Source organism: Gopherus flavomarginatus, chromosome 6 (assembly GCF_025201925.1).
Source record: "Gopherus flavomarginatus isolate rGopFla2 chromosome 6, rGopFla2.mat.asm, whole genome shotgun sequence".
NCBI lineage: Eukaryota > Metazoa > Chordata > Testudines > Testudinidae > Gopherus > Gopherus flavomarginatus.
Window position 1 is genome coordinate 96,524,030 of NC_066622.1, and position 25,147 is coordinate 96,549,176.

Sequence of the window (25,147 nt, forward strand, 5' to 3'; positions counted from 1 at the left end):
AATTTAATTAACCAAACTGGAATATTTCCTGGGCTCTCAGGCTAACCATGCCCTGCTCTCACTAAGAATGCCAGGAGATTTTAAAGGACTGCAAGTGATAGCAGTTCAAAAATCACAAGCATAACTTCACTGTTAAATATTTAAGCAAAGCACTTGGTATTTACATGCTGAAGATTTTCACCAGTGTTTTTTTCTGATTAAAATGAATGAGGACTAGTTTATGATGTGTGGAACAGATTCTCACGCTGCTGGTTTTACATGTGTCAGTCCGGCCAGCAAGTCAGAAATGCTGACAGGCCAAAAATCTCAGTTTATTATACATTTCACAGCATGTAAATGTGAAGTTTCAGACTTCTGAGCTGAACAAAATGGGAGCAGCTCTTATCCTGTACCATTTAGGGCCAAACTGAGGGGCTATGTTTTCGCAGGGCTGTTTCTGATACATGACAGTGGTGGATAGGATTGGCAAGGCTGAATTCCAAAATGAGAAACAGAAAAGATTAAAACACTCCCTAGTTATACTCGTTCTTGGGAAAATACTGTCAGAGCAACTGAAGGGACTTCAAATTACACGTTGAATTAGAATAGTCCTAGACTCTTTGAATTTGCAGTGGCAGATTCTGTCATTTCTCTACCAATTTTGATGTAGATAGGGTAATTTGAAAGCCAGCAACCTGTAGATGTGTCATTGGTAAGAAAGCCAGCAAGCAAGAAGTATGTGTTAGTCTGGAGGTTCTCAAACTTTTTTGTAGTGTGTACCACATCTTAGATACCTTCCCTCCCAGTCATGATTATACAATATCTCTGTGGCAACTCCAGAAATTCTGTACATGAATAATTGATATTCATCAGATGGAAACAAGGAGAAGACTCAGAAGCACGTGACTACCTAGCTCTCCATGGGCTACCAGTTACCCACAGACCCTAGTTTGGGAATCTTTATGAAAGACACATACCAAATAGAAATAAAGCTTTAAAGATGGGTTGGGAAAATGGAACAATTAGCTCTGGTTAGCATGAGAGCTGCTCTGATGACTTAACAGTTCTGTTTTCTCATTGTTTATACTGGATTTCTTCTTTTTAATCACTGGTTTCCCTACCTCCTACCCCAGTTTTTGTGCCAATGTTGCCTTTTCTGTTTTATTTCAGGGCCCTACAGGAAGACCAGGGCTTCCGGTAAATAGCTTTTTTCTATCATGTTATTTCCATTTTGTTCACTCTCTTTCTCTCTCTGACAGTAGTTTTAAAGACAGGCCTCAAGGCTGTGTAAATTGGGAGGTGGTAGTGGTCTTCAGTGGTGGAACTAAATTAGATGAAGAGAATGTTGCAAATGAGATATGGATCCCAATAGGATAGGAACAACAGGACCTCGGCAGAACGATGTTCCAAGAAACACATTTTTTTATAGGATCCTTTTGTGTTTGGGAAACATGTGGCCTTTTAAGATCACCCTTCCAATATGAATCACCTTCCCCATCTAAGAACTACATTTGTATTGTACTCTCACTGATAAGAATCTGAGCTTCTACAGGCTTTCCAGGAAAGACTGGAGGTTCTATTTCGAGCAGATATCAGGATGGATATTGCAGTGATTTGGATTATTTATTTTAACTCTGGGGGAGCCTGGAGAATGCAGGAAGCATCCATTTAATCCATGCTGATACAGGAAGTAAAGGTGAGAAGGATATATAGAGATCAGGCCACGGAGAAGTGAAATTCAGACATCAAATGGACACCAAGCCGTCCCTTCTCATGGCCACAGTAGAGCCAGTTTATGGCCAGTCACTCCACCTGTTTCTTAATGTATTCCCCCTAGTGAAGGGGAAACTTTGTTACATTGTCAAACTGGCTTCTGAGTTACACTGAGGGGTACATGCTTCACCTTTTACAGGTATTCTGGGCAGGGAAGAGATCTCAGGGACCTCTTGCCCTCCCTCCTCCCTAGGGGACAGGCAGAATGGTGACCTACCGCTTTGAGTGTAAGGCAGGCAACCTGGGTACTGTGCCCAGATGTGCTTCTCATTTCCAAGGGCACACAGACAGTGATTTGGGATGTTGTCCAGCCTCCAGCTCCTCTTTGCCTGCCAGTGCAAGCAGAAGGGAACCTCTGCTCAATGGCCACCACTCCACTCTCCCCTCTCAGCACCCCTCAAACAGAAAAGCCATTCTGTAATCTAAAGTTCTCAACGGTTTGTTTCTTTGCCCCGTAAGCTTGTTTTCGTGAATAGTCCCATTATCACTGGTTAAAATTAAATCAATTAAATCACTGGTTAAAATTAAATCCAGCTTCCAGCTCCCCTTTGCCTGCCAACTTCTCAGGGAGTTGTAAATCCATTACTAACTTTAATCCAAAAGAAAATGAAGTATTAGCAATGGTCTGTTGCTGAGATAAATCATGATAAGGATTTTATATGCTAGGATCAATATATTTTCTCCACTGTGGTAGCCTGAGCCATCTCCAGGGGAGAAATCAATAGATGGATGAAAAGTAGTTGGCTCAAACTCAAATATTGAGACACAGAAGTAATATTAGCAGAAAGAAGAAAATACTCTAACCGCACCATCGTCTGAGGGCAGCAGGCCACATATCATCAAAGCAGTGCAGATCCTTGGGCTGTGGTGGACTCATCACAACTTGTGGACATACTGATTGCCACAGCAGAAAGGAATTCCTTTGTTACATTTTTGGTGGGTCAGGAGGCTGTTCACTCTCTTTTTAGACAAGGTTTTGACCACCATGGTCTATGTTTTCCTTGCCTTCAGGTTAGATTATTCTATTCATGCTACCTGTGGCTGAATGTAATTGTCACATGAAGGCTGCAATTGCTGCAGCACAGTGTCCCTCCTCACAAGTAGTAAAAGCTGATGCAAAGTGCTGTGTGAAACTGCTGGCTCCCCCTTCGTCTAAGGCCCAAATTCATGGTTTGTCTCTAATTTACAAGGCTCTTGCAATCCGGGGTTAGATTACTTCAGAGTAGCCTTACTGTCAGAGACTATCCAAGCCAGCTGGGCTTCTGTATTGGAGAGACTCAGGATAAGTCTTTCAGCCTCAGGGAGCAGAACATTCTCAGCAACAGAACCCAGATATGGAACCCTTGGCCAGAGGAGACCAGATCAAGCCACAGCCTGACCATACTGTGATCTCAACATACACCACCTTTGGATGAAGTCTCCTCAGCAATGACTTCCACAAAAACAAAAACAAAAATCCACCCATTGCCTAAGTGAAGGAGAGAGTAAAACATCTTTTAAGACCACTCAAGCCTTCTTCATAACTATTGTTTTGTACTTGGATACTAAAACAATAGCCACTTTAGAAATACAGCCGGCAGGCAGGCAGTGGGGCTATGAATACAATGCTAGCATACCGTGCAGGACATAAGTATTATCTACAACAAAGTGTATTTCCTGGCTTCACATCATAGGCAACTCTTTCTCATAAACATCTGGCATTATTTGCTATACTACTGGGACCATTTCCCCCCTGCTAGTATTGTTTAGAAGACCCTAAGTACTGTGTAGTCAAATACCAGACACAGTGCACTCATACATCATTTAACGATGAGGTACTTGGCAATTTGACATCAGGTACTGTATCAATCACTGTGCAGACTAATATCAGACACAGCTCTATCCTATACAGTATAAGTCATTATGTGGTCAGATACCAGTCACAGCACAGCCAGAAAGAGTTTCTCAACAACAGATTCAAAAGTCTGGAACACCCTTCCACTACAGATCATGAGAGTTTGACCCTTGTCATCTTCATAACAAGTTGCCAAGCTCAGCTGTAGAGGAAAGCAATGTCCAAATTAAAGAACAAGAAAACTCAGCAGCAAGCTCCCAAGCAGAAGCCAAGAAATCAAAGAGCAAGGCAATGAATTTCCTGTCCCTTATGGAGAAATTCCATTGTTTTCTGAATAAACCATGCACAGCACCTAGACACAGAGATAGATAGAGAGAGAGATCAAATAGCATGTTGATGGGGGCAGTATAAAAACCAGAATGGGATGAAATAGAATAGATATTGTCTCCTTTTACTATGCAGTCACATACCATATATGTAAATTTAATCAAACTGTTTGTGTAAATCACCTGAAGTATAACTGCTGCAGCAGAGATATGGCTTTTTGATTTATCAAAACACGTATGTGAAAGAAATGCCCGTTGATTATGGAATAGTTCTTGTCTATAACTATGGAGTTGTTAAACCTCTAAATACTTTTTACCCAATTACATTTAAATCTTGTGCATATTGAACTGTATTTAGAACATTAATCTACAGTATTATTATATACATTAGACAGGGAGCAAAGAAAGGTTACTGAGCAACAGTGGCAGCAAAGTGCATTCCTTGAATGGCGAGAAATAATCTGTCCACTCCTCAGATTTCAAGACAGTCTTCTCCATTTTGCTTTTTCTCTACACTGCTTTCTGCAGTTCCATCACTGGATTGCGGAGCAAACTGGCAAGTCACAATAGAAAAATGACCATCGGTATTGTTTTATATTCTCATTTGATTACAGACACTGCTGGGGAAAAAAGAATGTCTGAACATTTACCAACATCAAAGATTATTTTCCTTAGCAGAGTTACCTGTGTAATCAGTATGTATCCCTAACTCCTACTGATCACTAATGGACACCGAACTAAGGTTCTGGCTCATTGCCACGATTAAAGCAATAATGACAGAAGACGCTCAACGATTTCATGTAGGTGACACAGTTAGGGTTGTTTTCCCCTCATCCTTGAGCCTCCTACATTGTCTATGTTCTTGTCAGGTGCTGCAGAAACCAATCTTCTCAGAAAACACTATTATAGTGAAAATATATGAGAAGGTACAACAGAAACATTGATTTTTTTTCCATAGTGAAACTTAGGAAAAAACCAAATTGATGATCAGAAACAATACTGAGAGATTTTACAATGTCATTTTTTCAAATTATGCAGTGAAATCCACAAAACAACGGGCACCATAAATAGTTCTGTATCCTCTGAGCATCAGCATACTGCTCTCTAAGTCTGCATAGCCATTCACTTGTTGTGACCAAAAATACAGACTTTTTTTTAATTCTATACTTAAATAATAAAAATATTCTTTAAGATTCAGAACTAAAATCTATATAAATGGCTAAGAATAAGCCAGTGGCTTTGTGTCCAGGTGTCTTTGCCATTCAGTTCAAGAATCGTCTCATATATTCTTAGGCAGGAACATTCATGCAACCTCACTTAATGATTTTCACGCCCTAAAGATGTACTGGGCAGCATTCTCTACAGTTAAGAGACACAGAACACAGCCATTAATATACATTGTGCTAGACACGCCATTTCCTGTGTTATCTTGTTATCCACATTAGTATAACTTTCCCTTTTCTGAACTCCTGGAAAATGCAGATCTGTTCATGGTCTCTGAGAGTTCTATTTTAAGTGATAACAGCTCTGTATATAAATAGCTACCATTCAGATTTCCTTGGAAAGCAAGAGAAATATGTGATAATTAGGTACTGAAGGGAGCAGTTTCCCAGCAGCTGGATTATAGAAAGTGTTGAAATTATTATTAGGTTCATAGTTGGATCACAGACTCTTGCCTTTTTTACTTTCTAAATGGTTATGCTGTGTTGGTTCCTTGTGCCTATTTAGCAAGAAGTTATACTGATGACTTATATACACATCCATACCCACATGCTTACACATACGTTCAAAGATACATACAAACATATGAACATGCTTTAAATATATGTATATGTCATGTGTCAACATATGTGCACCTACACACACACCCCTCAGTCAATTAATAATCAAAGATACACACCTATGTGACATCTAATTTGTGTCATTTTGTGGTCTTGCTTATGGTCAGTTTCCAACTGCCGTCTGATTTTGCATTAATTGTTAGGGAGACAAAGGCGCCATGGGAATCCCTGGAAGACCGGTGAGTTATAACCTCTTGCATCTGCCTGACCTGACTGACACATGTTTTTCCAAAAGCTAGGATGCCTGTGGGTCGCTTGGGGTAATACTTTCATTATTTCAGGGAAATGATTCCCGCAGCTCCTGGCTCCATTTTCAGGTCTGGTTTGGGTACAACAAGGGAAAAAGCAGCAGCTTCCCTCAGGAATAAAACTGAATGAACTGCTGCTCAGATCTGCTTCCAGGTTTAGAAATTCTAGGCTGCAGGTTCTATCATTTGTGATGTAACCAGGCTCCACCCCGAAAACGGAGGCATGAATCCTTGGTAAGTCTATAGGGGGCTTTTACCTGAGACATTTCCATACCGAAACCAAATCTAAATGGAACTCTTGAGAAGGAGGCCCTGGCTACATTCTGAGAATGCTCCCTGCAGAACCATGTGTTCTAGAGGTGCCAAGCAGTGGGCTGCCGATGGTTTCTTCCTGCCCGCAATGTACTTGTCTATGTGCCTCTGAAGGTAGAGGAGAGGCAAGTTCCCCCTGCGGATCTGTGTGTTGAAAAAAATGATATAGATCAAATAAACATTTGTAGCCTTTTCTCAGCCTATGAATGTACAATGTCTGCCCAGCACATTGGCTCTAATTTGGCCCTCCAGGCATACAGTACATTTTTAAAATAACAGTGGCACTTTGAAGAAGAGCTGGGCAGCACATGTCATACAGCATCACATCAGCACCCCAAACACCTTTGCATTGTGCGACTCTGCCTTCTCTGTTCCCTGTGTTTCCTCTTCATGGAGTTGTTCTCTTTACTCCCCATACATGTTGATGTCTTTCCAAAGAGGACAATATAACAGCCTCAGGGGTGAGGTGACATTCCACTAAGTTCACTCTGAATTGTGTATAGGTCCTGAATCCTTATGCTTTTCTCTGGCCGAGACACCTGCCTTATAGCCACCCCACATTTCAGACAGTAAGAGGAAACTGTGTTGCTAACTACCTTCACTCCTTGCCAGTTCCCAGCTGTTCAGCTTGCCACAGCTAAGCTCGCCTAAGTTATCATTTGGATATCTTCACCCCAAACATTTTACATCTTTAAACATCTTTTGGGAAGGCTGTGTGTGGATGAGTGAGATGTGTCTGGGTTTGATGCCTGCAGTTTCACAGGCAGCTGTAATATAGATTGGCTAAAGTAGTCATGCCATAAGAGATTACACATCCAGGGCCAGATCCTCAGCTGGTGTAAATAAGTGCAATTCCATTGAAGCCAAAGGAGCTATACGAATTTACACCAGGAACTGGCCCACAGTGTTTGTTATGGAGGCTGATTAGCAAGGAGAAGTTCTCTTTTTACATACAAATACAACAAATATTATTAACAATTAACAATTCTTGGCATTAAATGACTCTTTACATCTTCAACATATTTATAAACATTAATGATATAATCAGCTACTCACTGCCATCAACACTGATGGAAAAAATATAGAGAAAGAGTCGGTGAATTCCACAGGTAGAGTAGGCATAACCCTGGGTGGCTTGGTTTTTACAAACCTCATGAGCCAGGGTAATTCAGATTTGAGTCCCAATTAATCCAAGCCCCCAAAATATGGGAGGGTTTTATGGCTCCATTATATTGTATGTACTATGCTGAGGACTTCCTTAGCAATACCTCTGGGTAACTTTCTCTCTCCAGTAAAGTCTGCTCCCAATGCCTCATTGGTACTGGAGCCTGGCATGCCTGAGGGGGGTTAGCTCTTCAGTATTACTGCATTGCCAGACTGAGAGTGATTCAAGCAATGCTAGTACATGTTCATGATGCCCCTCTGATTTGATGTTGTGTTGCCACGACAGCATCACTTTGGAAGTAACTGCTGCTTTCAGTAATGTGACACAACAGGATATAACGCAAGGTAGCGCAGTTTATGAGGATCACTGCTCTAGACAGAGATGGAAAACAGACAGAAATCTATATGGTGTCTCTCATTTTCTGCTTATTTGTATGTGCTAGAAGAGGGGAACTGAGTAACACTGCCATGAGACCCTGCTAGGAGGCCTCTGAGAGGCAGAGAAAGCTGGCTCTGCAGAAATGCCAGCCCCTGCCAACCACTGGGATAGTGAAAGACGAGCTAGTAATCAAACCTGAGACTTCTGGTGGGTAACATAGATCACAACACTTCTACATGAGCCCCCGTTTAAAGCCTACACACTCTGTTCATTAAAGACCCAGCTTTGCCGTTCTTATACTGAGTGAAGCCTCCCTCTGTGAGTAGTTCCACTGAAATCAGTGAGACTCCACATGCAGTGGGTTACTCCTCAGTGTGAATACGGGTGGTAGAATAAGGTCCTACCATAAAACAGGCCTGTTTTAATTGTAATTAACCTACCTGGAGTGACGTAATATATTAAACATATTTCAATATGTAAGACTTAAATGTATTTTGCACATTTACCCCACAGATTTCACACAGCCAGGCCATATATTATATCTAATTCCCCCTCTTTGAGACAGGCAGAAGAGAAGGAAGAGAAAAAAAAATCAATATTTTACTACCGTTTCAGTAATGAAGCCTGTCAGTTCAATTTATTTCCCATGCCTCACCCTCCCATTCAGTCAGATACCTTCTTCCCAGCACATTCATCCGTTTATCCTCCTCTGACTTTCCTCAGTGACCCTCCTGTCTCACACACTGAAAGGCTGGCCAGGAACTCCTGCCACTTGGCCAGTGTGGACTGACTGTCAGCCAAGTCCATCTTCAGCTACTGTTCTGACCACCATGGCTAATCCCACCCGGGGCTATCATCCCTGGTGGCGGCTGTGCCAAAGTTCCTTGTCAAGTCTGTTGCTGCTGCCTCACTTACTTGTGAGCTGATGTCTCTGAACTCTGAGCCAGCCTTGCTAACGATGGCAAGCTTATCACTAACACACAGCTTCAGTTTCCCCACCACCACCACCACTTGTTAAAATCAAGAATTGATTTTCTCGTGCTGGCTGAAAACCCAATTTCAGCTGCCACCTCTCTCAGCTGCCCTTCCTCTGAGACATTGCCAGGACAACTGATCTTGATGGCAGTGGAATGGGGAAAAGCAAAGGTCATTGTGCTTGTGTGTGAACCTTAAACAGAGCATGCATCAGTGTCTGTGACCTGTTTTTTGTTGTGTTGTTTTGTGTTTGGGTTTAGTGTGCCATTAACACTGATTCCTGTGTTTGTGTCTCTTTCTCTCCCCTTCACCCTTTTGCATGCGGCTGCGACTGGTGTAATTGACCCAGGGACTAAAGGGGCAACCCGGAGAGAAGGTGAGTCAGCTCTTTCCAGCTCATCATGTCATCCCCTGACCTCTCTCAGCCACCTGAAATCCCTTCACTTCAAATCACAACAATAGAAGAGCTGTGCCTTTAAAGCCCTCCGTGTGTTTAAACCACACATGGCTCTGAACTGCCTCACCCCTCTCCTCTCACAATGTGAGCTCATCTTTTGAATTCCTTCCAGCCCACACAGCATCTGAGGATGTTGAATTTTTTGTTTACTATAATTTACTAACATTTTAAGGGCTGACTTCCAGAGGTGGATGGGCACGCTCAATATTTCCAGCTGGGCCTTTGTGGTTTTTTAACCATTAGCATCTTCACTGCTGACAGCTGTGCCTGGTAAATCCAGGAAATGTGCATATGCAAATATGATAAGATATAACACCTATGTCCTAATGGCCCATCCAGTTCCTATGTGTTGGGCTTCTCCTATTCACCATTCCTCTGGTCACAGACCATGGCTCATCACCTCCATTCCAGGGTTAGTCGCATAGTGAAAAAACCCGGAGGGAAACAGAAAAGATATGGCCACCACCCCACACACATACACTTTTTTACTTCAATCATATCTTCTCCATTTAAAGAAAAAAGACCCTGCAATACTTCCTGTCTCTCTGAGCAGTTGCCTAAACTATTTGAAAAGTATTGAATCAGTTTTTTGTCCCTACATAGAGCTGGTAGTTTACAAAGCCACTAATAGGTCACATTGGTGACACAAATGTCATGAAATATTCAACGTCAGCCAACACTTTATGTCTTCAGATGCCACTGCATCATACACTCAAAAGGGAAACATAGGAGAGGGACAGAAATGCCTTGGATCAATTCAGGCAACATCTAATTAATTGGAAAACGAACAGCAAAATGTGCAGAAATTAGGAAATGTCTAGATGTTCACCCCATTGTTTGAGGGAACATCTGTAAAGAGTATGGTATTGGCAAACCTGTTCAGACCTCTGTGAAAAAGATAGGGAGCAAAACAGTGACATACCATAGGAAGAAAGGGCAAGACAAGATGAAAATCTGGTTCTTCTTCTCCTCCTTCCTTTTCTTCTTCAGGTCACTCCCTCTTGTCCCCTGTTTGGATTCTCCTGGTAGCCAATCAGCATTATCAAATCATCCAAGATGCCAAAGCCCCCTTGGCAGATGATGTAGTTGTATCACATAATAACATTCTTTCCATTCCACTAGTATCTCAAGAGGAAGTTAAACAACAACTACTAAAGATGAATATTTTAACATCAGCAGGTCCAGATAGGTTGCATCCAAGAGTTTTGAAAGAGCTGGCTGAGGAGATCACTGGACCATTAATATTGATTTTTCAATAAGTCTTAGAAGATGGGGGCGCTGTTGCAGAAGTGTGGAAGAAAGCTAATGTTGTGCCAATGTTTAACAAGTGTAAATGGGATAACCTAGGTAATTGTAGGCCTGCCAACCTGACATCAGTCCTGGGCAAGATAATGGAGCAGCTGATATGGGATTTGATTAATAAAGAATTAAGCAAGGGTAATATAATTAATGCTAATCGACTTTATGGAAAATAGATCCTGTCAAGCTAATTTGATATCTTTTTTTGGTGAGATAACAAGTTGGCTGTTAAAGGTAATAGAGTTGACATAATATACTTAAACTTCCGTAAGACATTTCACTTGGTACCACATGACATTTTGACTAAAAAACTAGAGCAATATAAAGTTAACATAGCACTCATTAAGTGGATTCAAAGTTGTCTAACTGGTAGGTCTCAAAATGTAGTTGTAAATAGGAAATCATCATTGAATGGATATATTTCTAGTGGGGTCCTGCAGGGATCAGTTCTTGGCACACTGCTATTTAACATTTTTATTAATTACCTGGAAGAAATATCAAATCATCACTGATAAAGTTTGCAGATGATACAAAAATTGGGGGAGTGGTATAACAAAGAGGACAGGTCACCGATACAGAGCAATCTGGATCGCCTGGTAAACTGGGCACAAGAAAACAGTATCCATTTTGGCTGTATTTATGTAATGGAGAACTTTGGAAGCAGTGACTCTGAAAAAGATTTGGAGGTTGTGGTGATCAGGTGAACATGAACTCCCAGTGTCATGCTGTGGCCAAAACAGCTAATGAAAATCCTGGGATGCATATACAGGTTAATCTAAAGTAGGAGTAGAAAGGTTATTTTACCTCTGCATTTGGCATTAGTGCAGCCGCAGCTGGAATACTGTATCCAGTCTGGTGTCCACAATTCAAGAAGGATGTTGATAACTTGGAAAGGGTTTAAAGCAGAGCCATGAGAATGATTAAAGGATTAGAAAACCTGCCTTATAGCGACAGACTTAAGGAGCTCAACTATTAAGCTTAAAAAAAGAGAAAGTTAAGGGGTGATTTGCTTACAGTCTAAATGTACCTACATGAGGAACAAATAGTTAATAATGGGCTCTTTAGTCTAGTAGGGAAAGATACAACGTTCCACTGCTGAAGCTAGACAAATTTAGACTGGAAATAAGGGGTACATTTAATCAATGAGCGTAATTAACCATTGAAACAACTAACCCAGGGCCAAGGTGGATTCCCCATCTCTGGGTAAATCAAGATTGGATATTTTTCTGAAAGATCTGCTCTAGTCAGTGTTTTGGAGGAAGTTTGACGAGCTGTGTTATGCAGGAGGTCAGACTAGATGATCATAATGGTCACTTCTGACCTTGAAATCTATCATCTGTGACTATCAATCATGTATTGTGTATTATAATGCATATGGAGATAGTCTGCCAGTCATATGAAGCTTTGAAGGCTTCTATTTTTCCAGGAAGAACTTTGCTGTTTTTTTCTTAATCCAAAGTGAATACCTTTTATAAATAGCTACAAACAGGACTTTTCCACTCCCCAGGTCATGGCAGGTCACAGCTGCCTCTAAGTTGCCCAAAGTTCCCCATTTTTACTCTTGCTTTCTTTACTCAGTTTCTCTCTTCTTTTCTTTTAGGTAGTTAGAACATTCTTCCCCAAATCACTGCTACTCTTCCTTCACTTTGAACTGAGGAAAACTAGGAGGCTGTCCCTCCTTTTTGCAGCCAGATCATTTTTCTCTCTGAACACTTGTCTTTCTGTGACTTAAAATCCTGTTTCCAAGTTCAGTGAATAAAGTTTACTCCCTTTAAAGAGAAAGTAACTTCTTTAGAGCCATGGACTAAGTATGCTAGTCTTTCTTCAGCAATTAATGCTGCTCTTTAACACTATTAATCTACCAAAGTAGAATCTCAGATCCGAACATCTCAACTCAGGGAAAGCTGCTGCTTAAATCTGGATGAGGCCGTTGACGCTTAGGCCTATCCCTGCTTTTGAACACAGAAGGTGTCTTATGCAGTGGAAAAGTTTTCATAGCAGCACATCCCTCCTCTGCAGTGAGTGACCAGAGAGAAGGAATGGCGAAGTTATTTACTAGGATGAACCCAGGAGGGAGGGGCACGGCCAGATTACACTGCACTCCAGTGGTTTTTGGCTGGCAGAACTAGGGTGACCAGATGTCCCGATTTTATAGGGACAGTCCCAATTTTGGGGTCTTTTTCTTAGATAGGCTCCTATTACCTCTCCCCCATCCCAATTTTTCACATTTGCTATCTGGTCACCCTTGGCAGAACTGTCCCTATGGCGGTGTTTCAGCTTGAACCCAAAGGTCTACATTGCAGTTTGATAACCCCACAGCCTGAGCCCTGTGAGCCCAAGTCAGCCAACCCAGGCCAGCTGCAGCTGTGCCTCGGGTCTCTTAGCTCATTATAGAGGTTCCATAAATGTCTATCATTGCATACAATACATGATTAAATCATAAGAACATTTTGTCTCCATGTTAGTCCCCACTTATTTTCGAAATCAGGTTTGACCAAGCAACTTATTTCTGGGTACAGTACATTAAGTTGCTTCCACATGGAGTTATTTAGTTTACTTTAGACCAAACTTTTGAATTCCAATCTGGTCACTAAATTTCATTTGATCCATTCATAAAATCATAAGTACTAGCATTGAAAAAGACCTTGCGGTTTATGCAATCTGTCTCGCTATCCTTGCCCTACCCTGTGATATACAATGGGGTCTCCAGTGTATATTCAGAGCTGGGTTAACCAGCCAGTATTTTAATATCTCCAGTGATGGTGCTTTCACAACTGACCTCAGGAGACTATTCCATCCTAATAGTGATCTTATGTCTTTCCGTTACATTGTACCTTTCACTCCAAAGGCACCCTGACTGCTTCATAAACTTGATAAAGTGTGTACACATCTGGGGTGAGATGTGAAATCTGTTTAAAAAGCACACAGCAATAGACTGGAAAAGGAAATGAACATCACTATCATCAATTCAATTTCACAAAGGAAATTTAGGGAGGCAAAATGTCATGACCTGAATTAGAGTTTACCCAGGGCGTGAGAGTAACAGCTCTTACTAATAGTGTCACAGGATCTTTAATAATCACAAGAGGTCAGGGCCTCTTTGTTGCATTTTATCCAAAAAGTATTTTATGTGTCTATAATTTTCCTTGCTGAACATCTCATTTTCCCCTTATACAGCACAGCTTTACTCCTAGTTATGCCTCTCTGCATTATTCAGTCCCTAGACTAGGGCGGGTGAAGCTTCAGGCCAAAAAGAGTGATAAAATAGAGGGAATGCAAATGTGTGCTCCAGGACATGGGGAGTATGCAGGCATGAGATGAGGTCTCATGTTCCTCACCAAAGGGACTCATAGTGGTACCGTCTCTTAAGGGTGACGGGACACTTCAAAATGGCCTCCTCTCACGAGCAAGAAGGACCAAGGAGGTTTATCATCTCAGGTGGGAAGGGCTCTAAGCAATCACAGGTTAATCATGGTCTCTCTAGAGAACGTGAATATTGATTATTTTGATCTCTCTTCCTTAATTGTCTTTCTTCCTCCTCCTCATTATCTCATGCAATCACCTCTCTCTCCTCCCCTCACTGATTCACTATCCAACCTTGTTCTTTTCTTCATCTCACTTTTTGCTCTCTTTTGTCTTCTGATGCTTTCACATCTCTCTCTTCCTCTTCATCTTTCCTTCTTCTGATTCCTTGCCTTCCAGTTTTTTTCCTTTTTAATCTTCCTTTTCTCACACCTTTTCTGCCTCTGTCTCTCTCTGCAGGGAACCCCTGGAGAAGCAGGCATGTCCATCATCGGTCCCCGAGGCCCTCCCGTAAGTGATTTTCTCTCTATTTTTGTATGATGCAGGCTGTGGGTGACTTACCAAAAAAGACTAAGGAGGAGTACCAAGTCAGCAGCAGCATTTCCAGAGAAGCAACAACACTATCTGATGTGGTTTTCCTGTTTGGCCAGGCTTGTTTTTATACAAATATTATTTACTATATATAATTAAATTACATCCCATATTGCTAGAATTAGTGAGCACCTAGTCCTTAGCAAGGAAACCATATAGGTTTTTCCAGTGGTTTTTTCTCCTGTGTTTAAAAAGAAGAGAAATAGTTCCACCTCTTGGCAGCAGCACTGATGCCTTGCTGTGAGTACGCCCTTCGCTTTGGATGAAGCATGTCTTCTTTGGCTGAGTGCTCTTTGCAATCAGTCTAGCTGGCAGATGGCATTGCTCCATCTTTACAGTGCAACATGTCTGGGTTTAAGTCTGGGCAAATGGCTGCTGGAGATAACAAAAATGGGTAATTTAGGAACTTGCTTGAAAAATTCAATTTCTTATCCTAAGACCCAAAGTTTGTGTTGCTCAGTCAGGTTCACCAATGACAAGCATGATACTGTCAATTAACGAAGAGCTGAGGTTTCTCTCTGAAGAATTCAGTGAACTCTTCCTCGGCTGCTATCTTGATGGCTTGTTTTAATAAAGGCTTGTTTTAATTAGGAAGCAGAGAAGAGGCACTTAGAGAGGCATGCTGGGCTGGAGAAGTACAATATTAGGCTCTGATCCTGCAAGGAGTTCCAGGCAGGTGCAGAGACCCACCCAAATGAAGCTCCTAAGAGAACTGGAGCCTTAGTGTCCTAGAAAGAATACAGGCTTAGAACTTTCATGCATCCCAAATTCTAGGTCCTCTTTGAATTGAAGTTCATATTTCTAGCTCTCCCTAACGTAGTAAATGCACAGTTCGTCCAAATTTCTGTTAGGTCTTTGTATCACTATAGAAACTCCAGTTTTCCAGTACGTTTCCAGTGGTTATTGGCTGGAGTTTAGATTTGTATTAATGGTATTTACTGGGATTCTTTGATCTAACTTCATGCCATGGAAAAAGTTGAAGCACATTTCTCCCCCTCCTTAGGACCTAAACATGGCTGCCCCTCCAGTGGCACTTTAGAAAGGTACCTTTCTTACAGAATGAAATTATATATGAATTTAAGCTCCAGAAGGAGACAATGAGTTTAGACAATGGGTATTAGGTAGGACAACAAATATGTGACAAATATTAGCCCATGTTTTCACTGCTTTACAGCTTATTGCCCAAATAGGTTATTACCACTCTCTTTCAGGCAAGCATTTTCACTCTCTCTCAGGTCCATCCTTTTTGATATACCATTGATTTCCACTGCAGTGTGACAGAAAAGAGATTCAATCCCTCTTGCCACTCACCTGCCCTGGTAACTTCCTTTTTTGATTAGCTTTATGAGGAGTAGCATCCTTGACCTAGAGAGAGGATGGGAAACATATGACCTTGTTTCACAGCTAACTGGTTGAGGTCAAGTGAAAGAGACCTCAGCAGCCCGGTCAGTCGGCTACATCTGGCTTTCCAATTATCTTTCCATAAGTCCCGTGGTAAGTGCTCCTAATAAGAAACAGCTTAGTCTGCTCCCAGTGCCACCTGTCCGCCACTGTGAGTTTGATAAATGACAAACCCAAACCAGGAAACAAATGTAGATTCTTTGGTTTTTCAGAAGACAGTGACTTTTATTTTGATGGCTGCAGTTTTCTGAATGGCAGATAGTTGCTTCAACCAAGATGTTCCTGCTAGGGTGCTATTAGCAGCGATAAGTAGGCCCTTACCAAAGTCATCGTCCATTTTGGTCAATTTCACAGTCATAGGATTTTAAAAATTATAAACTTCAGAATTTCAGCTGTTTAAAACTGAAATTTCATGCTGTTGTAATTGTAAGGGTCCTGACCCAAAAAGGAGTTGTGGGGAGGGGAGCACAAGGTTATTGTAATAGGGGTTGCAGTACTGCTACTCTTACTTCTGCACGGCTGCTGGCGGTGGTGCTACCTTCAGAGCAGGGCAGCTGGAGAGTGGCGGTTGCTGATGGGGGGAAAGCCACCACCAATAGCAACGCAGAAGTAAGGATGGCATGGTATGGTATTGCCACCCTTACTTCTGCACTGCTGCTGGCAAGGCACTGTTTTCAGAGCTGGGCTCCCTGCCAACAGCTGCCACTCTCCAGCCACCCAACTCTGAAGGCAGCGCATAAGTAAGGGTGGGAATACTGTGACCTAAGTTCCCTGTAAGCTACACGGCCATGCAGCAGCCTATTTAGCACTGCGCAGGCACTCAGGGAAACACACAGATCTGCCATGGCCGGGGAAGAGGTGGGCTTGCCCCAGCCACAACCTAGCCCAGCCCCCAACTTGCCATGGCCGTGGTGGCCCCCTGGTCCCAACTATGCTGCATCCTGGACCTGCCATGGCTGGGGTACCCCTACCCCAGCCTGAACCCAGCTGAGGTGGCAAGTTGCAGCCCAGCCCCAGCCGTGGCCAGGGTAGCGCGGGCAGCGCAGCCAGCCATGGGGTGGCACAGCCCAGCCCGGCACAGCCCAGGCACAGCCAAGGCAGCCTGGCCAAACAGCCCAGCTCAGACCCAACCATGGCGATCCTGCTTGGACCCATACCCGGGTGGCCCAGCCTGGACCACTCGGCCCGGACCTGGGTGGCTTGACCCAGATCTATTGGGGCACCCCTGCCTCAACCCAGCCCCGGCCTGAACCTGCGGGGGCCAAGAGCTGGGCCAGGGGTGCCTATCCTGAAGCCCCAGCCTCGGAGCATCCATAGCGGGGAGAGGTACCTCTCCCCCCAGCCCAGGTGCTGCTGTGGGAGAGAGCTGGGGGGGAGAGGCCCTGTAGCCCCAGAGCACCCTCCTGCACCCTAAACCCTTCATCCCTGGCCCCACCCCAGAGCCCATACCCCCAGCTGGAGCCCTCTCCTCACCCCAACCTTCTACCCCAGCCCTGAGCCCCTCATCCCCGCCCCCACCCCAGAGCTCACAGCCCCAGCCAGAGTCCTCACATCCCTGCACCTCAATCCTCTTCCCCAGCCCTGAGTCCCCTCCCACACTCCAAACCTCTCTGCCCCACCACCACCCCATGAATTTTGTTATGTGCATCAATTTGAAGGTGATGTGTCACACATCATTTCCATATTGGTGCACATAACAAAATTCATTCTGCACATGGGTGGGAAAAATTAGAGGGAACACTGACCGTGACCACCCCTAAAATAACCTTGTGACCTCTGTGACTCCCTTTTGGGTCAGGACCCCAAATTTGAGAAACGCTGGTCTCCCCCGTGAAATCTGCTTAGTGTAGGGCAAAAGCATACCAAAGACCAGATTTAATGGAGGAGACCAGAGTTCACGGTCTGCGACGCATTTTTTTGGTCCTGAATTTGGTAGGGCCCTAGCAATAAGGAAGGACAATAGTACATCAAGCAGATTGGGAAAGAAGACCTAATAGACAAAATGTCTCTCCCCACTACCCCAGGGTGAAATACGTTCTGCAGAGTCTAGGAACAGGAGCTTCTCTCTGGCACTGGAAAAGATATTTTATTGTCCTGATCCTTTTAGCCAACAACAGGGTGTCCTGCTGTTCCTAGGAAAGCATTTATCTAATCTCTTTATTGAGTTTATGTGCACACTTTTAATTTTCAACGAGAAAGGCTCAACATAAGCACTTCAACAGGGGCAGCTCCAGGCCTCAGCACGCCAAGCACGTGCTTGGGGCGGCATGCTGTGGGAGGGCACTCTGCCAGTCATCTGGAGGGCGGCAGGCAGGCTGCCTTCGGTGGCATGACTGTGGAGGGTCCATTGGTCCCATGGCTCTGGTGGATCTCCCGCAGGTGTGCCTGCAGAGGGTCCGCTGGTCCCGCGTCTTCGATGGAGCTGCAGGACGAGCAGACCCTCCGCAGGCACGCCTGCAGGAGGTCCACTGAAGCCACGGGACCAGCGACCGGCAGAGCCTCCTGCGGCATGCCGCCGTGCTTGGGGCGGCAAAATGTCTAGAGCCACCCCTGCACTTCGAGGAAGTATATTATAAGTCTCCCAGACTTAGTATAGCAGAGACAGAGGAAAAGAGGTTGTTATTCAGGACTGAGATGTTTCAGACGAGTTGTGTTGTGATCCAGGAATAGAATAGCAAGGGGTGTTACAGGTCAGGGTGCATTGATAGTGCTTGTTCTGCTGGCACTATGCTGGGCTCAGAGTGGATCAGTCCCTTAGTTTTCTGAGCACTGAATTAACCACACAACGGAATATCAGAATAACAGGCTTGTCCCCTTTCACCCTTTGTCATAAACTGCAGCTTTTAGCTAATAATCAGCCTGAAGAGTGATGCAGATGTCCTAAGAGTTGTATTTGGATAGATCTACCAACAGTCCCAGGGTCAGCCTCATGCTTTTAGCTGCTCCTTCAGGCTGCCTCTCTCACTCCATCTGTTCTTATGTGACCTCAGTTCTGTGATCTCTCTCTCTCACTCGCACACACACACACACACAATCCAAAACAAGACTCAACAAAAACTCCTGGGTAGGTACACACACACACACACACACACACACACACACACACACACACACCTTTTGTCTTAAGCGAGGCTTATGCTTACAATTATGTTAACGGGAGGGCAAGTTCACATCTGCTAATCTCACTGGGGTTTTAATTCAACCCATAAATAGGGTTCACCCAAGTAATAACAATATTTAAAATTAATTTTTGTCTATCACAGCCAAAGCTCTTAGAAGCACCTCTGTATACACACCCTACACATTAGTGTAATAATCTTTGTGCAAAATATGCCTTGGGAGGTATCATTTAAAAGCTAATGACACATTGATCATCAATATTCTTGTGTAATGTATGTGTGAAATGCTTATTAAGAGTTATGAACATAAGCTGAAATTATGACTACAAATGTGCTTACCAGATTAGTCTGGGGAGTGGGTAAACCACTTTCTCAAAGACTAAGGACAAGCTGACACCTCTAGTCAGGTGTCTTCAAAGTTGACTGGCAATCACCTGTCAAATGGCCATTCTTTGGCAACAAAGGGGGGCAGGAACAGATCGATCTGCATTTTAGCAAACAACAATATGGAACCTCTTGTACCACGAGACTCCCTGTTTCCTTCCTCACAGCTGGAATGAACTTTATCTAGGGGTAACCCCCAGGAAAATGTATTTCAAAGGGGGACAGGACTATAAAAGTGAGGGGCAAAAACACACCAGGTTCTCTCTCTCTCTTCACCTAAGAAGACAAAGGAACCAGCCCTTTGACTCTGGGGGGACATCCTGATCAGAGAATTTGGTCAGCTCTGATGCTGGGATATTACCTTGAACCAAGTCTAGCTTATTAAGTTTCAGCGACTAGAAAGAGTTTTATCTTTATTTCTCTTGTAACCTTTTCTGACTTTAATACCTTGTACTTGTGCCCACTTAAAATTTCTCTCTTTGTAGTTAAATAAATGTGCTTTATTTTTAATCTAAACTAATCCAATGTTGTGTTTAAACTGATCTGTTTGGTAACTCCAGTTAAAGTCACAAACAGTTGAACATTGACCCTTTACAGGAGCAATGGACTTTTTATATCTGAGCTGCCCAGGAGGGGCTGGATACATGTGTATGGGAAAATTCAGGATTGGGAGTGTGTTGGGGTCACCCTGCAAGTAGTAACCAAGGCTGGTGAAAGCCAGAGTGTGGCTGGCATGTTGCTGACAGGCTGCTGGGGTCAGAGTTGCTGGACCAGGGCTGTGGCTATTCACAGACATTCAGGGTGTGATTTGCATGCTGGCAGGCTGTGCGTGAGTGGCCCAGGGTGGGAGCTACAACTTAAAGCATAGTGAGGCGTCTAAGGTTATGGGGCAGGAGGTGACAGAAAATTGGAAGGTATTGCCAATAAGGAGGAGGACTGGAATATCATACAAGAAGATCTGGATGACCTTGTAAACTCGAGTAATAGAAATGGGATGGAATTTAATAGTGCAAAGTGCAAGCTCATGCATTTAGAGACTAACAACAAGAATTTTGCTATAAGCTGGGGACTTACCAATTGGAGGAGACAGAGGAGGAGAAAGACCATGGTGTATTGGCTGATCACAGAATGACTATGAGCTGTCAATGTGATGTGGCCGTGAAAAAAGGCTAATGCAGTCCTAGGATGCATTGGGTGAGGTATTTCCAGTAGAGACAGGAAAGTGTTAATACCATTATATAAGGCACTGGTGAGATCTCATCTGCAATACTGTGTGCAATCCTGGTCTCCCATGTTTAAGAAAGATTAATTCAAACTGGAACAGGTGCAGAGAAGGGATACTAGGATGATTCAAGGAATGGAAAATGAGAAGAGACTCAAAGAGCTCGGCTTGTTTAGCCTAACCAAAAGAAGGCTGAGGGGAGATATGATTGCTCTTTATAAATACATCAAAGGGATTAATACCAGGGAGGAAGAGGAGTTATATAAGTTAAGTGCCAATGTGGACACAAAAACAAATGGATATAAACTGGCCATCAACAAGTTTAGGCTTGAAATTAGGTGAAGGTTTCTAAACATCAGAGGAGTGAAGTTCTGGAACAGCCTCCCAAGGGGAGTAGTGGGGGCAAAAAATCTAACTGGCTTCAAGACTGAGCTTGATACATTTATGGAGTGAGTGGTATGATGGGACTGCCTACAATGGCATGTAGCCCATCGGCAATGGCATTAGCAAAAATCCCCAATGGCCAGAGACTGGACACTAAATGGGGAGGGTTTTGAGTTACTACAGAGAATTCTTTCCCAGGTATCTGCTTGTGGGTCTTGCCCACATGCTCTGGGTCTGATTGCCATATTTGCGGTTGGGAAGGAATTTTCCCCTGGGTCAGATTGGCAGAGATGCTGGAGGTTTTTCGCCTTACTCTGTAGCATGGGACATGGGTCACTTGCAGGTTTAAACTAGTGAAAATGGTGAATTCTCTGTAACTTGAAGTCTTCAAATCATGATTTGAGGACTTCAGAACCTCAGGTAGAAGTTAGAGGTCTATTACAGGAGTGAGTGAGTGAGGTTCTGTGGCCTGCAATATGCAGGAGGTCAGACTAGAGGACCATGATGGTCCCTTCTGACTTTAAAGTCCATGAGTCTATGAGACACAGCCCCTTACTGGTTTGGATTGTACCCCAGAACTTCACAAGCTTGTACTGGCAAAATTCACTTCTTCCACCCTCAAAGTGTGTTGAAAAGATGATTTAATTTCATGAAGAGTTGGTGATAAGTATAAAGGATTACCTAACGCCAAAGATAAATAAGCAAATGCTGGAGGTTGGGGCCACTTTGGAAAGAGGTGGGATGACAAATAGTTTCCAGATTTTCTTTTAGAGGAAAGAGGAGGTTCAAGTTTTTACTTCCAGAGTTTTCTGCTGCTTAACTTCTCTTCAGGCATTCTGGCCAGAAAGAAGCATTGTGCTGATTGTCTGTTTCTGCCACTATCTCCATGATGTGGCAATTCCCAGGACTATATACTTTATATGAACAATATTTGAACAAGAGAAGGAAAAAATGGTTCTTGGAATCTTTAGTTGGTCAACTTTAGCTTTGGCCTGTTATTGTACACATCAGACTTTAGCTAAGGAGTAAAAGGAAGCAGTTTATAGTTTACAAGAAAGGTAGCAGAGGTCAAATTGCACCATTTCCGGGTTTCCTCCCTGATTCTTTTCTTAGCACTTCTTGTCTGTGGGAGTAGTCCAAAAATTAATGATTTATTAATGAGATCTTCTCAGTTCTCACCCTTTTGGAAATCATCATTGGGCAGATCCTTAAATGTATAGTGTATCTTCTCTGGCCACAAGCCAACGGATCCAGGTGGTTTTATATGTATCCTGCAAAGCAACTGTGACCAAATTCAACTTAGTAAAGTTTTAAAAAAACAATGTGAATGATTCAGTCATGCTAGCATTCTGAATAACAACATTACTGTTTGGTGCAATTTGAGACATTTTATAGCAGCTGTAGTTCTCTAGAGCCCTGCAAAAAAGATTTTGGGTCCAACTCGACATTGTGCCAAGGCCCCATTATGTCACTCCAGAAGCGTAAGGGACTGTAAAGGAGTGGAAATATTCTCTATGGAATATCCTGAGGTAAAGGCTCCTTCTACTGCCAAAGAGGCTCTAATCTGGCCCTTTTCCCAGTCCCCAGCACATGCAGGGGCGCCAAAGGAGGGAAGAGGCAAGGCTGGGCATTGTTGTGCTCTGACCATTCCGTGCTTCCTATAGTCTATTGGGCTTAATTCCACAATGCTGCACACTGTCTAGTGAGCTAATCCCTTGCTACTGCATAGGACTGTTAACTACAATGATGGAGGAATTCAAAAAGCACGCAGGCTCACAATTTCCGAAGAGCCCCACCAAAATCATGAACGCTTCCTTATCCACTGCTCGCTGCGCCTCTGCACCCCCTTTTTCCCCCAATCCAGCCAGATCCTTCACCTGACCTCCCAACTTCTTCTCTCCCATTCTGAACATGCATCCGACTCTCAAGTCATTCGCCTCAACTGCTAAACAGCCCTGAACCTTCACTGACACTCCACTGTGAGGATCAAAGGTGTGGTCATAATTTATGTTCAGTCCCAGCAGTTGTTTCATTCAAATCTTATATGCTAAGGGACTTCCCTAGGTTAAAAGTGCCCTAGAAGGTATTTCCCTTCCCCACCTCACCCAGCTCAGAACTGGGAAGTCCCAGAATGCACAAGGTCTCAAGAGAATAGTTAGCCCAGCAGAGAGAACTAGACCTATTGAAATTGCAAAAGGGATTTCAGGGGTCAGAGAAGAAGAGGGAGGCACAGAATTTACTTCATTCAACTATTTTAATCTAAACGGCTTAATTTCAGAATCAGACTGAAAATTGTTGTTATTCTTTCCAAGATGGCTCACACATCGCTAGCTAAATCAGGATTTAAGATACCCTTAAATAAACAGGACTTGTAGGTTATCTGTGCTCTGGCACTTAGTGTTTTGCAAACTAGCAGCCATGAGGCTTTCACCCTTTAATTGTCTGCATGTGGTTGAATCTATGACAAGTAGTCTAACAGTCACTCCATTGTGTGATCTGCCAATACTTGCTGCATTTTGTTTGATTCAGATCTTGCATTGACAATCAATCAGAAACTGACTTATTGGAAAAGAAGAGCAGGGAAGGGGCTTGTTTACATTACCCATTCACTTTACATACAATCCCTTTTTATTCTGCAGAATCTCTGCTACAGCCGGGTAAACTAATGAACTAGGGCAATAGCATAGAGTTTGTCTTGATGATATAGACTTGGTGAGCTGCAAAGGTTTGTACATTGCACTACACATCACTCAGTATTAAACACCTCATTTTATGGCCATGCATGTGGCTATGCAAGGAATTTCCATAAAGAGAGCTTAGGCATTGGAAAATGCTCTAGAAGGCCAGCGTGTGAGCTAGGAACGCCCATTTAATTACTTTAGAAACTTCAGATAAAGTACTTGGAGTCCAAATTGGACCATCTCCAACACTGTCCTGGCTCCGTACAAAATGAGGCTGCGATTGGAGACTTCCCCTGGCTCCCCGGTAGCCTGCTTTCTTAAAACACACTTCAGTCTTGGGTGACTATACTGAGAACTGCAGTGATATTACACAGAGATCAGGTTGGGGAAAATAACAAACCCTGAGGCCCTACAGAGCAATTTTAGGAAGATATGTTGCACTGCTCTCAGATTTCTTTAAAACTCTCTGTCTCCATTTTATTCTTCTCAGGGACAGCCTGGAACGAGAGGTTTTCCTGGATTTCCGGTAAGTGGAACTGTTAATCTATGAGGTACAAGTGTATAATATTGCCAGCCCGTGTCACTAAAGCTAAGTGCCTGTCAGCATTTCCATCCAAAACCATGGATCCAATATAATGTAATTGAAAAGGTTTCTTCTGGTTCATTACTATTTTCTTTTCTTTTTAATGATGTCTTAAAAACAAAGATACAACACTAAAGGAAATTAAATTTTTAAAAAACCCTAATGTTAAAATACCATGCTTGGTCTGTGCTGTAAAAAACACCCCAAAACAACCAAAATAAAGAAAATAAACCCCAGGTAAGTGAAATTCCATCCTTAATGAACTCCAATGTGATATTGTAATAACAAAGAGCCCCTGAGATTCATCCGGCTCTGTGCAGTGTGGCTCAGCTATTGACCTTGCTAGACTGAAAGCCCAGGCAACAGGAGGGGAAGAGGGTGAAAGCATGGCTGGAATTTCTTTTGCAGCACTGTAAGTTACGGATACAGCCTGAGTGGGCCATGACATGAAAAACAGATTCTGAAGATGAAGAAATTTCCATTTCAGCCCCACACTTGCTGGTAGGTTGGTACTGCAGCACCATCCACAGCAGCTATTGTTCCAAAACTCCGTATTCATTATGTATTTTCTGTTAATTTATTATAATGTATTCTGATAACTGAACTACCTTTGTCACACACACCCCTCTGCCAGTCTGCTCAGTTCAGCTGAGGGCTTGGTAGTCTTTATTCAAGGGTTTGCTGTATACAAACACAGATCTGTGGGCAATTGCCTGGACTGAAAAAAAAAAAAAAGAGGATTCTGCAGTCTCCATGCTCACTGAACATGGACGCTCTGCCCTGCCTCTCTGAAAGGTGGCCAATAATTGCAAACTACCCTCACTTTAGTAGGAGCAAGGCACTGAGAAGAAGCAGATCTCTCTGCATTTTGATGTCCAAGCATAAGAGAGCA

The 25,147-nt window shown here is 43.2% G+C and overlaps 1 protein-coding gene across 1 annotated transcript in view; it reads left to right on the forward strand.

Moving 5' to 3' along the window:
- Positions 1-1,155: 1,155 nt before the first annotated feature.
- COL13A1 (collagen type XIII alpha 1 chain) overlaps positions 1,156-25,147 on the forward strand; it is a 104,817-nt gene continuing 80,825 nt past the window's right edge. The window contains exons 1-5 of the mRNA XM_050959472.1: positions 1,156-1,176; positions 5,897-5,932; positions 9,181-9,207; positions 14,350-14,400; positions 24,163-24,198. Coding sequence (XP_050815429.1) covers positions 5,912-5,932; positions 9,181-9,207; positions 14,350-14,400; positions 24,163-24,198 — 135 coding nt within the window. The 5' untranslated portion in view covers positions 1,156-1,176; positions 5,897-5,911. The remainder of the gene's footprint in view (positions 1,177-5,896; positions 5,933-9,180; positions 9,208-14,349; positions 14,401-24,162; positions 24,199-25,147) is intronic.